Source organism: Babylonia areolata, chromosome 27 (assembly GCF_041734735.1).
Source record: "Babylonia areolata isolate BAREFJ2019XMU chromosome 27, ASM4173473v1, whole genome shotgun sequence".
Classification (NCBI taxonomy): domain Eukaryota; kingdom Metazoa; phylum Mollusca; class Gastropoda; order Neogastropoda; family Buccinidae; genus Babylonia; species Babylonia areolata.
The window spans coordinates 24931726-24944225 of record NC_134902.1 but is presented as its reverse complement, the minus strand read 5'-3'; the positions used below and the strand labels follow the sequence as shown (position 1 = coordinate 24944225).

Genomic DNA, 12500 nt, shown 5'->3' with positions numbered 1-12500 from the left:
ATATGTTGATGATGATAGCCGTATGATGATGAAGATGATAACCATACGACGATGAAGATAATAACCATATGATGATGATAAGCCATATGATGTTGATGACAACCATATGATGATGATGATGTTGATAACCATATGATGATGATGATGATGATGATAACCATATGATGATGATGATGATAACAACATTATGATTATGATTATGATGATGATGCTGATGATGATAACCATACGATGATGATGATGATGATAACCTTATGATTATGATAATCATGAAAACCATATGATGATGATGATGATGATGATGATAATGAATTGACAACTGGGAGGTCGCAGGTTCGATCCCCATCAGTTGTTGGTTTGTACGGCCTGTGGCCGCCTCCTACCCATAGTTTAGTTTTAGTGTGCTGTAGGTTCCAATGGAAAGACTGGGACCACACAGTCCAGGGTTATCCACTTCAAGGATGCGTCTTTGGGGGTATTACTCAGCACTCTGAACTTAGCTATCGAGCGTAAAACATCTACGAGAAAAACACATGTACAGAACGAGAGAGAGAGAGAGAGAGAGAGAGAGAGAGAGAGAGAGTTTGTTGTTGGTGGTGGTGGTTGTGGTGGTGGTGGTTGTGGTGGTGGTGTTGGTATTGCTGTTGTTGTTGTGTTTGTTGTTGTTGTTGGTTGGTGGTGTTGGTGTTGTTGTTGTTGTGTTTGTTGCTGTTGTTGGTTGGTGGTAGTGTTGTTGTTGTTGGTGGTGGTGGTGGCTGGTGGTGGTGATGGTGTTGTTGGTGTTGGTATTGGTGGTGTTATTGTTGTTGTTGTTGGTGGTGGTGGTGTTGCTGTTGTTGGTGTTATTGTTATTGTTGTTGGTGGTGTTCTTTGTTGTTGTTGGTTGGTGGTGGTGGTGTTATTTTTGTTATTGCTGTTGGTGTTATGGTTGTTGTTGTTGTTGGTGTTGTTGTTGGTGGTGTTATTGTTGTTGTTGGTGGTGGTGTTGGTGTTGTTTTTGTTGGTGGTGGTGGTTGGTGGTGGTGATGGTGTTGTTGGTGGTGGTGTTGGTGTTGTTGTTGTTGGTGGTGTTGTTGCTGTTTGTTGGTGGTGGTGGTGGTGGTATTGTTGCTGTTGGATGGTGGTATTGGTGTTGTTGTTGCTGTTGTTGGTGGTGGTGTTGGTTGGTGGTGGTGGCGGTGTTATTGTTGTTGTTGTTGTTGGTTGGTGGTGTTGGTGTTGTTGTTGTTGTTGGTGGTGGTGGTGGTGGTGTGTGTGTGTGTGTGGGTATTCAAACTCTGTCCAGTATACATGATATTAGACGAAAGTGTGTGTGTGTGTGTGTGTGTGTGTGTGTGTGTGTGTGTGCGTATGTGCGTGCGTTCTTGTGTGTGTGTGTGTGTTTGTGTGTGTGTGTGTGTGTGTGTGTGTGTGTGCAGAAATCGGGAGGGACGTATCGGAGGCACGTGGAGACACATCAAGGAGGTTCTGGGTCACGGTGGAAGCCGCTTCGTTTTCGTTGATGGTGAGCATGGATTTGGTTGTGTGTGTGTGTGTGTGTGTGTGTGTGTGTGTGTGTGCCTGTGTGTGTCAGTAGTTAGTGTAAATATACTCTTTCGTTTGTGTACACGCTCGTGTGCTTTCGTGTGTGTTTACTACATACCCCACACACGTTCGCGCGGGCATGTACGCGTGTGTGTCCATATATGCCCTGGGTTGGTGTTTACGAAATAGCATACTTACTCTTGCGTTTGTGTACACTCGTTGTGCTTCTTTGTGTGTGTTTTACATATCCCCAATACTTGCAGGCGCGTGCATGCGCGCGCGCGCGTGTGTGTGTGTGTTAGTTATGCGTGCATGCGTAGTGTGGTGTGTGTGTTATGCGCGCGCGCACACGTATGTGCGTGTATGTGTGTTGCGCATGTGTGTGTGTGTGTGTGTCCATATATATTCAGGATTAGTGTGTGCAACTATGCATCTATATTCTTGAGTATCGTGTGCTTCTGTGTTTGCGTTGAATAACCCTCTACGTTCGTGTGTGTGTGTGTGTGTGTGTGTGTGTGTGCACGCGTGTATGTGTGTACGCACGTTTGTCTATGTGTTTGCATGCTTGCACTCAGGGTTGGTGAGCGTGTACGACGACCAGAAATTCACGGAGAAGCTGCAGGCCCAGCTGCCCTACCGGCCTCACATCAGACCCCTGTACGCCCCTTTCAAGGGCGAGTCCGCTGCTTCTGCTGCCCCAGTCCGCTCCTCGCTCCCTGCCTACCCCATTTGTGAGTGGACTGGACTCGTCTTTACTCAGCTGCATAGCAGTTGCGTTTATTGATGATGATGATAATGATTATTGTGGTAAACTTTTTCTTTCATAGTATCGTATCCGTGGACTCGTCTTTACTTGCAAAGCAGTCGCGTTTATTCACTATCATAATATTGTGGTCACTTTTTCTTTCATTGTATAAATTGCTCTTGCGTATGGATACACTCATTGTGGTTTTGTGTGTGCTTGAATATCCTTAACACGTGTGTGTGTGTGTGTGTGTGTGTGTGTGTGTGTATACGTGCGCGCGTATGTGTATGTGCGCACGCGCGTCTTTATGCATTGTTTACGATATTTATGCTCGAAATGTGAACCGAAATAACAACACGCACAACACTTTACCCTTCAAAGACCTAAATCACAAGTCACAGAACCCGCAACTCTACAGTTCCCAGGGTTGCTTACTTAAAAGTTTTACTCACAGTGCAGTTGTGTTGGTTTTGTTTTTGTGTATGTGCATTTTTTTCTACTTACGTTGGTGAAGACACCAGACTGAAGGAATTGACACGGGGGTTTTCTGGGCTGTGTTCAGTGCCGCAGGTGCCCGCCACATCTCTGGGTCGGGACCCCAACGTGGCGCGAAAGCTGGAGCTGCAGAAACGTTTCCCTACCCAGCGACGTGGCTTCTACGGCTTTCCCTAGGACCCCCCTCTTTTCTGCTCATTTCTTTCTTCTTTCTCGTCTTTCTTTCTTTTTTTTTCGTTTCTTGTTATGTCCTCTTGCTTGCTTCTGCCTTCTTCGTGGCCATGGACGTTGCTTTTTTTTTTTTTCTTTTTTTTTCATCTTCCTGAGAACTTCTCTTTCTTCTTCTTCTGCTGGCTCTTATTGTTGTGTTTTTGTCTGACACGGCTCTTTTGTTCATATGCCCATTGCCGCGATCAGGGCTATGAAAAACAAAACAACATGAACTGAGCTGCTGTGTTGTGAAAAAGGTTAAGCTTGTAGTAGGTCTAGTAGCGTATGGCGGGAGGGTGCTTTTATGGGGAGGGAGGGCATGGTTGCTGGGTGGGAGATTGGAGGTAGAGAAGATGGGAGCGAGGGATGGAGGGAAGGGTCGTGTGGGGTTAGGGGGGGGGGGGACGAAGGGTGTGGGGGGGGATTAATCTTCGAAGGTGAGACAATTTTTAATAACGACCAACATTTGGCAAATTTTCAGCATCATTCAAAAAACGGGATAATGATGACTGTAGACGGGCGAGTAAGTAAGTTAAAAAAAAAAAGTTTTTACCGAAATAATGAAAAGAAAAAAAACGAACTCACCATATAGAAAGTATGTTGTACTGATTTAGCCTATAATACCGCTCAGCCTTGACACCATAGTAGTTACGGTTCTTGTTTATGGAGGGTAACATTCCGTCGTGCGTCTTCTATTCATGTTTGTTTATACAAGCGAAGTGTTTGGCAACTGACACAAAGATGTGATAAAGACGGTTTGCTATTACTTGTTGTTTTTTAACGTTTTTGTTTTTAAGATACGAAACATGAAAAACTGAACTTTTACCAATCAGTATTATGCAAGCATGTATTACATGTTTTCATATAGAAGTATTAAAAGTTTCGATAAAGATTCACAAACTGTGTGTGTGTGTGTGTGAGGGAAAGAGAGAATAAAAGAAACAAGAGTGACGTGCATGTGAGCTTTTAATTCAGTGTGTGAGTCACATACAGTTTACGCATACAGTATGTGAATGGGCAGCCTGATAATTACCTGTAATCAAATCATGGATGCACACACACACACACACGCACACTGAAACTGGTCAAGTCAGATTGTTGCCAACATAGTAGGTCGAAAAACGCATGAACACACACGCACACACATAGGAATACGCACACGCATACACACATGAGGTATAATAACAGTGTATCTATCTGTCTGTGTATGTTTATGTGCATAAGCACAATGACATCCGGATAATCATGTGATCTGATCTTGAAACTGCCGCAAAAGAGTGCAGATTGTACGTGAGTGGCTGAAGTAAGGACACATTGTATGCACGCTTAAACCTCATCTCTTTTTGTTTTCACATCTGCTTGCAAGTTGACTCACGCTTTCACCGAGATGGAATACACGGCTGATGGACAGGTTTTTTGAATCGTTCATTCTCATGATACAGAGGACATGAAAGTATGTGTAATAGTATAATACTTTGTAGGTGTCTAAATTTCTCTAGTCTACTGGTTTAGGTATTCTCGTGTTAATTAAAGCTGGCGCTCGCTGTCATAATAATAATAATAATAATACATAGTTTTTCTATGGCGTGAAATCCAGCACCAATGCTGCTCAAAGCGCCTTACATCATAGTTGACTATAAACATACCTTAAAAAAACACATCAACCGCTATCTGCCAATGGAAAACATCCAGTGTGTTCATATGAATGCAACAGCACACTAAAGATTATAACAGTTATGAAGTAAATAAGGCTTAGATTAAAACAAAATGCATTTCATAGAACACACATAGACACACACACGCGCGCGCGCGCGCGCGCGTGCACACACACACACACACACACACACACACACACACACACATATATATATATATATATATATATATATATATAAATGTCCCTCCATTACAGACACATACACATATTGACATTAAATATCAACTGCACTAAAACCAAACTGCATAAGCATTAAAATATTTCTTATTTACTAACACAGAATTCTGTTCGGACATACTAACATGCCTACACACTTACACACGCGTACCAGAGCACTGTAACCTCACAAACACATGCACGCACGCACGCACACACACACGCCCGTTAAAAATAACCAGATAGAGAAAAAATGACATCACATCTAAGACCAAAACTACATAAAATACACCATTAAAATATGACTACAAAAGTACTAGCACAAAGATACTTGCCAACAAGCATACCTTGGTTTAACCATTCCGCCCAGAACAAAAATGCTTATGGAAAAGGTAAATTTTCATATCTGACTTAAAGGAATGTAGATCAGAGGAATTTCTAAGAGATGAAGGTAGAGAGTTCCAGACTTGGGGAACCTGAGCTCTGAAAGACCTATTTCCAGCGCATTTTAGATTAGTCCTGGGAACTTTAAGCAGCTTTTCAGAACCGGATCTTAATATTCTGTGCGGTTCATATGTTTCCAATATAGAGGAGAGATACAATGGAAGAGACTTATCAAAATGTTTGAAGGCGAGTGTTGCTAACTTATAGTGAATGCGGGACTCAATTGTAAGCCAGTGTAACCGATTCAGCAGAGGTGTAACATGATCAACGCGCACACACACTCACACACACACGCACACAACAACAACAAACTTCCATTCTCTCTCTCTCTCTAGTCCTGTACATCTGTTATTCTCCAAGAACACACACACACTCACACACATGAACCAAACCACACACACACACTCACACACATGAACCAAACCACACACACACACACACACTCACACACATGAACCAAACCACACACACACACACACACACACATGCATACAACAACAGCAAACTTCCATTCTCTCTCTCTCTAGTCCTGTACATCTGTTATTCTCCTAGAACACACACACACACACACACACACATGAACCAAACCACACACACACACACACACAACAACAACAACAAACTTCCATTTTCTCTCTCTCTAGTCCTGTACATCTGTTATTCTCCTAGAACACACACACACACACACACACACACACACACACACACACACACACACACATTCACACACATGAACCTAGTCCTGTACATCTGTTATTCTCCGAGAACACACACACACACACACACTCATACACATGAACCAAACCACACACACACACACAACAACAACAAACTTCCATTCTCTCTCTCTCTAGTCCTGTACATCTGTTATTCTCCTAGAACACACACACACACACACACACACACACTCACGCACATGAACCAAACCACAGACAGACACGTCTGTTCCATTCCGGCGTTAATAACAAGTTACCTCTCTTCTCCATCCCGCTCTCTCCTCTCTTCCTCTCATTTCATCCCATCGTCCCCCCATCTTTTTACCCATACATGACAAACATTATGAAAAAAACAGGAAGCGTATTCGCTTTTGATGGATTTCTGCGAAACGTCTGTCAATTATGTTCCATAAAAAAAACACAACAACTGTAGCAGCTCTCTTTTAGGAGATACAACCATTCTTTTAGGTGTGACCCGGCCAGCAAGACTGGTACAATGGAATGTAGATCAGAGGAATTTCTAAGAGATGAAGGTAGAGAGTTCCACACTTGGGGAACCTGAGCTCTGAAAGACCTATTTCCAGCGCATTTTAGATTAGTCCTGGGAACTTTAAGCAGCTTTTCAGAACTGGATCTTAATGTTCTGTGGGGTTCATATGTTTCCAATACAGAGGAGAGATACAATGACAAACATTATGAAAAAGACAGGAAGCGTAATCGCTTTTGATGGATTTCTGCGAAACGTCTGTCAATTATGTTCCATAAAAAACCCACAACAACTGTAGCAGCTCTCTTTTAGAAGATACAACCATTCTTTTAGGTGTGACCCGGCCAGCAAGACTGGTACAATGGAATGTAGATCAGAGGAATTTCTAAGAGATGAAGGTAGAGAGTTCCACACTTGGGGAACCTGAGCTCTGAAAGACCTATTTCCAGCGCATTTTAGATTAGTCCTGGGAACTTTAAGCAGCTTTTCAGAACTGGATCTTAATGTTCTTTGCGGTTCATATGTTTCCAATACAGAGGAGAGATACAATGACAAACATTATGAAAAAAACAGGAAGCGTAATCGCTTTTGATGGATTTCTGCGAAACGTCTGTCAATTATGTTCCATAAAAAACCACAACTGTAGCAGCTCTCTTTTAGAAGATACAACCATTCTTTTAGGTGTGACCCGGCCAGCAAGACTGGTACAATGAAATGTGACGATTGATTAGTCTGTTGTTGTTTTTTGTTTTTTCCTTTTGTCTGTTTTGAGCATTCCAGTGCATCACACTCACAGAGATCACAACAGCGCTTTACAAACACTCGTAGGCAGCACACAGCACGCGCACACACACACACATTCACAAAGCTCGCACGCGCACATTCACTCACACAGTTTTGCCCCCCACCCCCACCCCCCAACTCCTTTCCCCCAGCTAAACACACAACACACATAATGCGGAGTCACACACATGAAAAACCAGCAAAAGGAATCTACTTGTTTTCCAGTTTCTGTTGCTCACCAATAAAACCTTCGATCCTTCCCCGCCTTTCTCCACCCACCCCCTCCATTCTGTCATAATGATAATAAGAATAATAATAAGTATTTATATAGCGCTAAATCTTGTGCAGAGACAAATCGAAGCGCTTGCAAACCAGTCACACACATGCATAACTGTAGAGTGGAAAATATGGAAAAGGCAGGGAAGGGAGGCTATCTCGGAAGAAGTGGGTTTTAAAGCCGGACTAGAAAGAGCTGAGTGCGGGGACCTGACGAAGCGAAAGATGAAGCTCATTCCTAATGCTTGGTCCAGAGACAGAGAATGAACGGCGGTCGACAAAGGAGTGTTTGAATCTGGGTATGCGTGAACAGAGTGGATCCGAACCCGATCGTAGAGAGCGAGATGGAGTGTAGAGGTGAGGGCAGCCAGAGATAGGAAGGGGCAGATTTGTGAATACATATTTTACATAAGAGTGTAGATCTTGTACTTTATTCTGTGTGAGACATGCGGCCAATGGAAAAAAAAAGGAGTTATATGCTCATATGTCCATGCATAGAAAATGAGAGCAGAATAATTCATGTCCCTTGTTATTGGCGCATGCTAGGAGATTCGGTTCTTCTGACAGCCGTTGCATGGAACGAGGATTGGCTGAGCAATACAGTTTTGTTCAATATCTTTTAATTTCTTGTCTTTCTAAGTTGTATGCGTGCCATACATTGGAGAAGACACCCATCTCTGACAAAACTTCCACTACTTCCATTACCCTGCACACTACGCACACCAACGACTTATCGTCTTTGAAAATCAAAAGAATTATCCCCCTCTTCAACCACACATGGTTCATAAAGTTAATGCCTAACGAACTGAGGGGGTGGGAAGAATGGACGACTGGATCTTGCTGTCCTTCCTGGAGATGATCCTGACCTTAGAAATGCACTTCCCTCCACCCTGCCCGCACCCAACCCAACCACACACACCCAAGTCCACAGCTCCATTCCCCATCTTACCTCTCTCCCCGTGGGAAGACCCCCCCACTCCCCCACCCCACCCCTGCTCCCCCAACCACTTAGAACTTTGATCTCCATCCGGTACACAGGAAGTGGTGGTGGTGGTGGTGATGGTGGTTGGTGGTTGGAGTGTACGAGCGACTAGACCACCCCACTACTTTCACCGCTAACAGTACCTGGGGTATCCTCACACTCCTCCACTACCAACTGCTGCTGCTGGCTACCACCACCACCACCACCACCACCGTCCTGACCACCACCACCACCACCACAGTACAGGAGGGACCCCAGTTGCGAAGAAGAGCCGGTTGGTCCGGTGGTGGCGGCGGTGACTGCTTCCAGGGAGGAGGCAATCGAGTCGCTGGGCGTGTCGCCGTTGTTGGGCGGCGCGTCATAGCGGGCGAAGGCGACCTTGGGTGCCCTGCGGTTCTTGCGGCCGCTGTTGCCCGGCCTCTGCCCGCAGCAGGTGTCCGGCTCGCAGGCCTTGGCGCAGGTCAGACTGCACTCCTCCAGCTCCTCCTTGGTGGCCGGTAGCTGTTGTTGTTTGTTGTTGGAGGAGTTGGGCAGGTGGCAGGTGGGCAGGTGGGAGGTGGGAGCAGGAAGGGGAATGGAGGGTTGGGGGTATTGTGGTGGGGTGTGGGTGTGGAGGTGGGGTGGGGTGTGTGGTGAATTATTGTCATGAATAAACCCTCACTCACTCCACACGACACACAAGTACACTGAATGGTGTGGTATTGTATGGTATTGTACTGTATTGTATTGTATTGTATTGTATTGCATGACAGTGTTTTACAGTATCACATCGTAACATAAATCATATGGTATGGTATCATGTTGCATGGTATAGTATCGTGTTGTATAGAATGGTATAGTATTGTATGGTGTATGGTATTGCACAGTGTAAAATCGCGTCGTATTGCATTATATGGTATGGTAGTCTATGACATTGTACTGTACTGTACTGTAGTTTATTGTATTGCAGATTATCTTGTCGTAATTGATTATATTGTAGTCTTTTTACTTTACCGCCAGAAACTCAGGCTTGGTGATGTTGAAGTGGATGCCCTCCTGGTGGAATTATTTTGTATCGCATTGCATTGCATCGCATTGTATGGTATGACATGTTATGGCAACGTATGTTATGGTATGGTAAAGTGTCATCTTATCATATCGTATCATACTGTATTATGTAGTATTGTACTGTATGGTATGGTAGAGTATCATCTTATCATACTGTATCAAATCGAATCATACTGAATGTCATCTTATCATATCGTATCATACTGTATTATGTAGTATTGTACTGTATGGTATGATAGAGTATCATCATATACTGTATCAAATCGAATCATACTGAATGGTACAGTATTGTACTGCATTATAAATTAATCATGGCATGGAATTGTGTGGTATGGAATGTAAGTTGTGTGGTACAGTATTGTATTGCGTTGTATGGTACGGTATTGCGTGGTATGGAATGGTATGTTATGCTGCTGTTTGATATTGTATTGTATGGCGTGGTATTGCACAGTATTGTGTCACATCGTATCATACAGTATTGTACTGTATTGTACTATATTGTATTGTATCGTTGTTGTTTTCTATGATAGCCGTGTCCGACTATGACCATCAGAACAGCAGAGGAGACAACTGCTGCCCCAGCTATCTGGGCTATAATTCGATTACAGTGGAGAGTGTCTTGCCAAAGTTACACCCCCAATCCCTCGGCCAAGAGGGTTTTAGGACAGTCGGCGTTGGGATCGTTCTCAAAAGCCAGTTAGCCCCCAAGGCTGCAGCACTAAGACAGTAAGAGCCAGTGCAATCTTGCCCCCTAATTTCAGAGTCATAGTCCTTCACAAAAAAACTAAGCTGTAAATGAATTCCCATTGAATGGAGAAACCATTGTTAAAAAAAAACTCGCACTTTGCTGTTGACCCAAATGTAAGCTTATGTTAATTTGTGATATAAGCTGAGCATTGGGCCCGATTGTATTGTACTGAATTGTTTTGTTTTTTTTGCATTGTTTTATATTGTATTGCATTATATCGGTAATGTATCGCATCGCATCGGATTGTATTGTATTGTATGGCATTGCATTAATTTGTGTGTGTGTGTGTGTGTGTGTGTGTGTGTGTGTTGTATTGTATTGTATTGTATGGCACTGCATCGCATCGGTAATGCATCGCTCGCATTTTAGTTAACCGTGTTTTTCACGGCACACCGCAACAAACTCCGGTTAGATATGGGTTTGTGTTGTATTGTACTGTAGTATATTGTGTTGCAATGTATTGTATTGTACTGTAGTGCATTGTATTGCATTGCATTGCACTGAATTGTACGACATCGTGTTGTTTTTGTATGGCACTGTATCGCATCAGTAATGTATCGCATCACATTTTTTTTTTTTGTTTGTAACAGTAACTTGTGTTTTTTCACGGCGTACCGCGACAAACTCTGGCTGGATGGTGGTGGAGTGGACGCCCTCCCGGTGGAAGAGATCCTTGACGAGGTGGGCCACCTTCATGTAGTCGCTCAGGTCGTTGCACACGATGTGCGCCGACAGCACCACCCGCTTCTCTGTCAGCTGCCACACGTGGAACTCGTGCACGCCCATCACTCCCTCCACCTAGAATAGGAAGAGAGAGGAATGAGAGAAGAAGAAAAAAAAAAAAAGAAAGAAAAAGAAAAGACAACAGAAAGGAGAAAAATGATGACGGAAGGAACAAAAAAAAAAGAAAAAAAAAAGAGAGAGAACAAAAAAAAAGAAAAAAAAGAAAAAGAAAGAAGAGAGAGAGAGAGAACAAAAAAAAAAAAGAAAAGAAAGAGAGGGGAAAAAAAAGAAAAGAAAGAAGAGAGAGAGAGAGAGAGAGAGAGAGAGAAAAAAAAAAAAAAAAGAAAAGAAAAAAAGAAAGAAGTGGGAAAGAGCCTTCCAAGGATGCTGAGACTATCCTGCTCATTTGCAGAAATTTTACGCATCCACTGATTTCTCAAAAAAAAAAAAAAAAAAAAAAAAGGAAAGAGAGAGGTTGAGGTTGGGGGGAGGGGAGGGTTGGAGGGAGGGGAGGGGGTTGGGTGGGAGGGGGATGAGATGGAGTGGGAGGGAAAATGCGGAGGGGGGGGGGGGGGGGGGGGGAGGAAGGAAGGACAACACGTTATGATCTTTCATTTTTCATCATCATAATCATCTTCACCCTCATCCCACTGATCATCAGAAGGGTGGGGTGTGAATGAACGGGTATCCCCGTAGTTAATACACGCCCGCAATGGAGTGGGGGCCGGGGTGGGGAGGTCCTTCGCCCAAACTCACAACCCCCCCTATCCCCCCCCCCCCCACCCCACCCCCACACACACACCGCCCCACCCTTCGAACTCACATAACTTAGCCAGGAGGACAGTTAGTGACTTTGGCCGAGGTCTTTTTTTTCCTTTGACATTTCATTCTATTTCTTCATCTATTTGCTTCTTCTTCTTCTTATTTTTTATTTACTTGTTTATTCTAATTCATTTATTCTTTTTTCCCACAAGGACTGACAAAGCACGTTTGGTTACGCTGCTGGTCAGGCATCTGCTAAGCAGATCTGTAGCGTATATGGATTTTCCGATTGATGTGACGCCTCCTCGAGTATCTGAACTGAACAGTCTGTGCGTCTGTCTTTCTCTGTCCTCCCCTTTCTCTGTTTCTGTCTGTGTGTCAGTCTTTCTCTGTTTCTGTCTGTGTGTCAGTCTTTCTCTGTTTCTGTCTGTCTTTCTCTGTCCTCTCTGTTTCTGTCAGTGTGTCTGTCTTTCTCTGTTTCTGACTGTGTGTCTGTCTTTCTCTGTCCTCTCTGTTTCTGTCAGTGTGTCTGCCTTTCTATGTCCTCTCTGTTTCTGTCAGTGTGTCTGTCTTTCTCTGTCCTCTCTGTTTCTGACTGTGAGTCTGTCTTTCTCTGTCCTCTCTGTTTCTGTCAGTGTGTCTGTCTTTCTCTGTTTCTGTCAGTGTGTCTGTCTTTCTCTGTCCT

The 12500-nt window shown here is 43.7% G+C and overlaps 2 protein-coding genes across 2 annotated transcripts in view; one reads left to right on the top strand and one right to left on the bottom strand.

Moving 5' to 3' along the window:
• LOC143301187 (uncharacterized) overlaps nt 1-3589 on the top strand; it is a 17992-nt gene extending 14403 nt beyond the window's left edge. Inside the window, exons 5-7 of the mRNA XM_076615292.1 lie at nt 1419-1504; nt 2100-2255; nt 2832-3589. Coding sequence (XP_076471407.1) covers nt 1419-1504; nt 2100-2255; nt 2832-2941 — 352 coding nt within the window. The 3' untranslated portion in view covers nt 2942-3589. The remainder of the gene's footprint in view (nt 1-1418; nt 1505-2099; nt 2256-2831) is intronic.
• A 3234-nt stretch (nt 3590-6823) lies between these two features.
• LOC143301031 (proton-coupled zinc antiporter SLC30A1-like) overlaps nt 6824-12500 on the bottom strand; it is a 16598-nt gene continuing 10921 nt past the window's right edge. Inside the window, exons 7-9 of the mRNA XM_076615032.1 lie at nt 10946-11128; nt 8757-9036; nt 6824-6879 (exon numbers count right to left, since the gene is read on the bottom strand). Of these exons, the coding sequence (XP_076471147.1) occupies nt 6824-6879; nt 8757-9036; nt 10946-11128 (519 nt within the window). The remainder of the gene's footprint in view (nt 6880-8756; nt 9037-10945; nt 11129-12500) is intronic.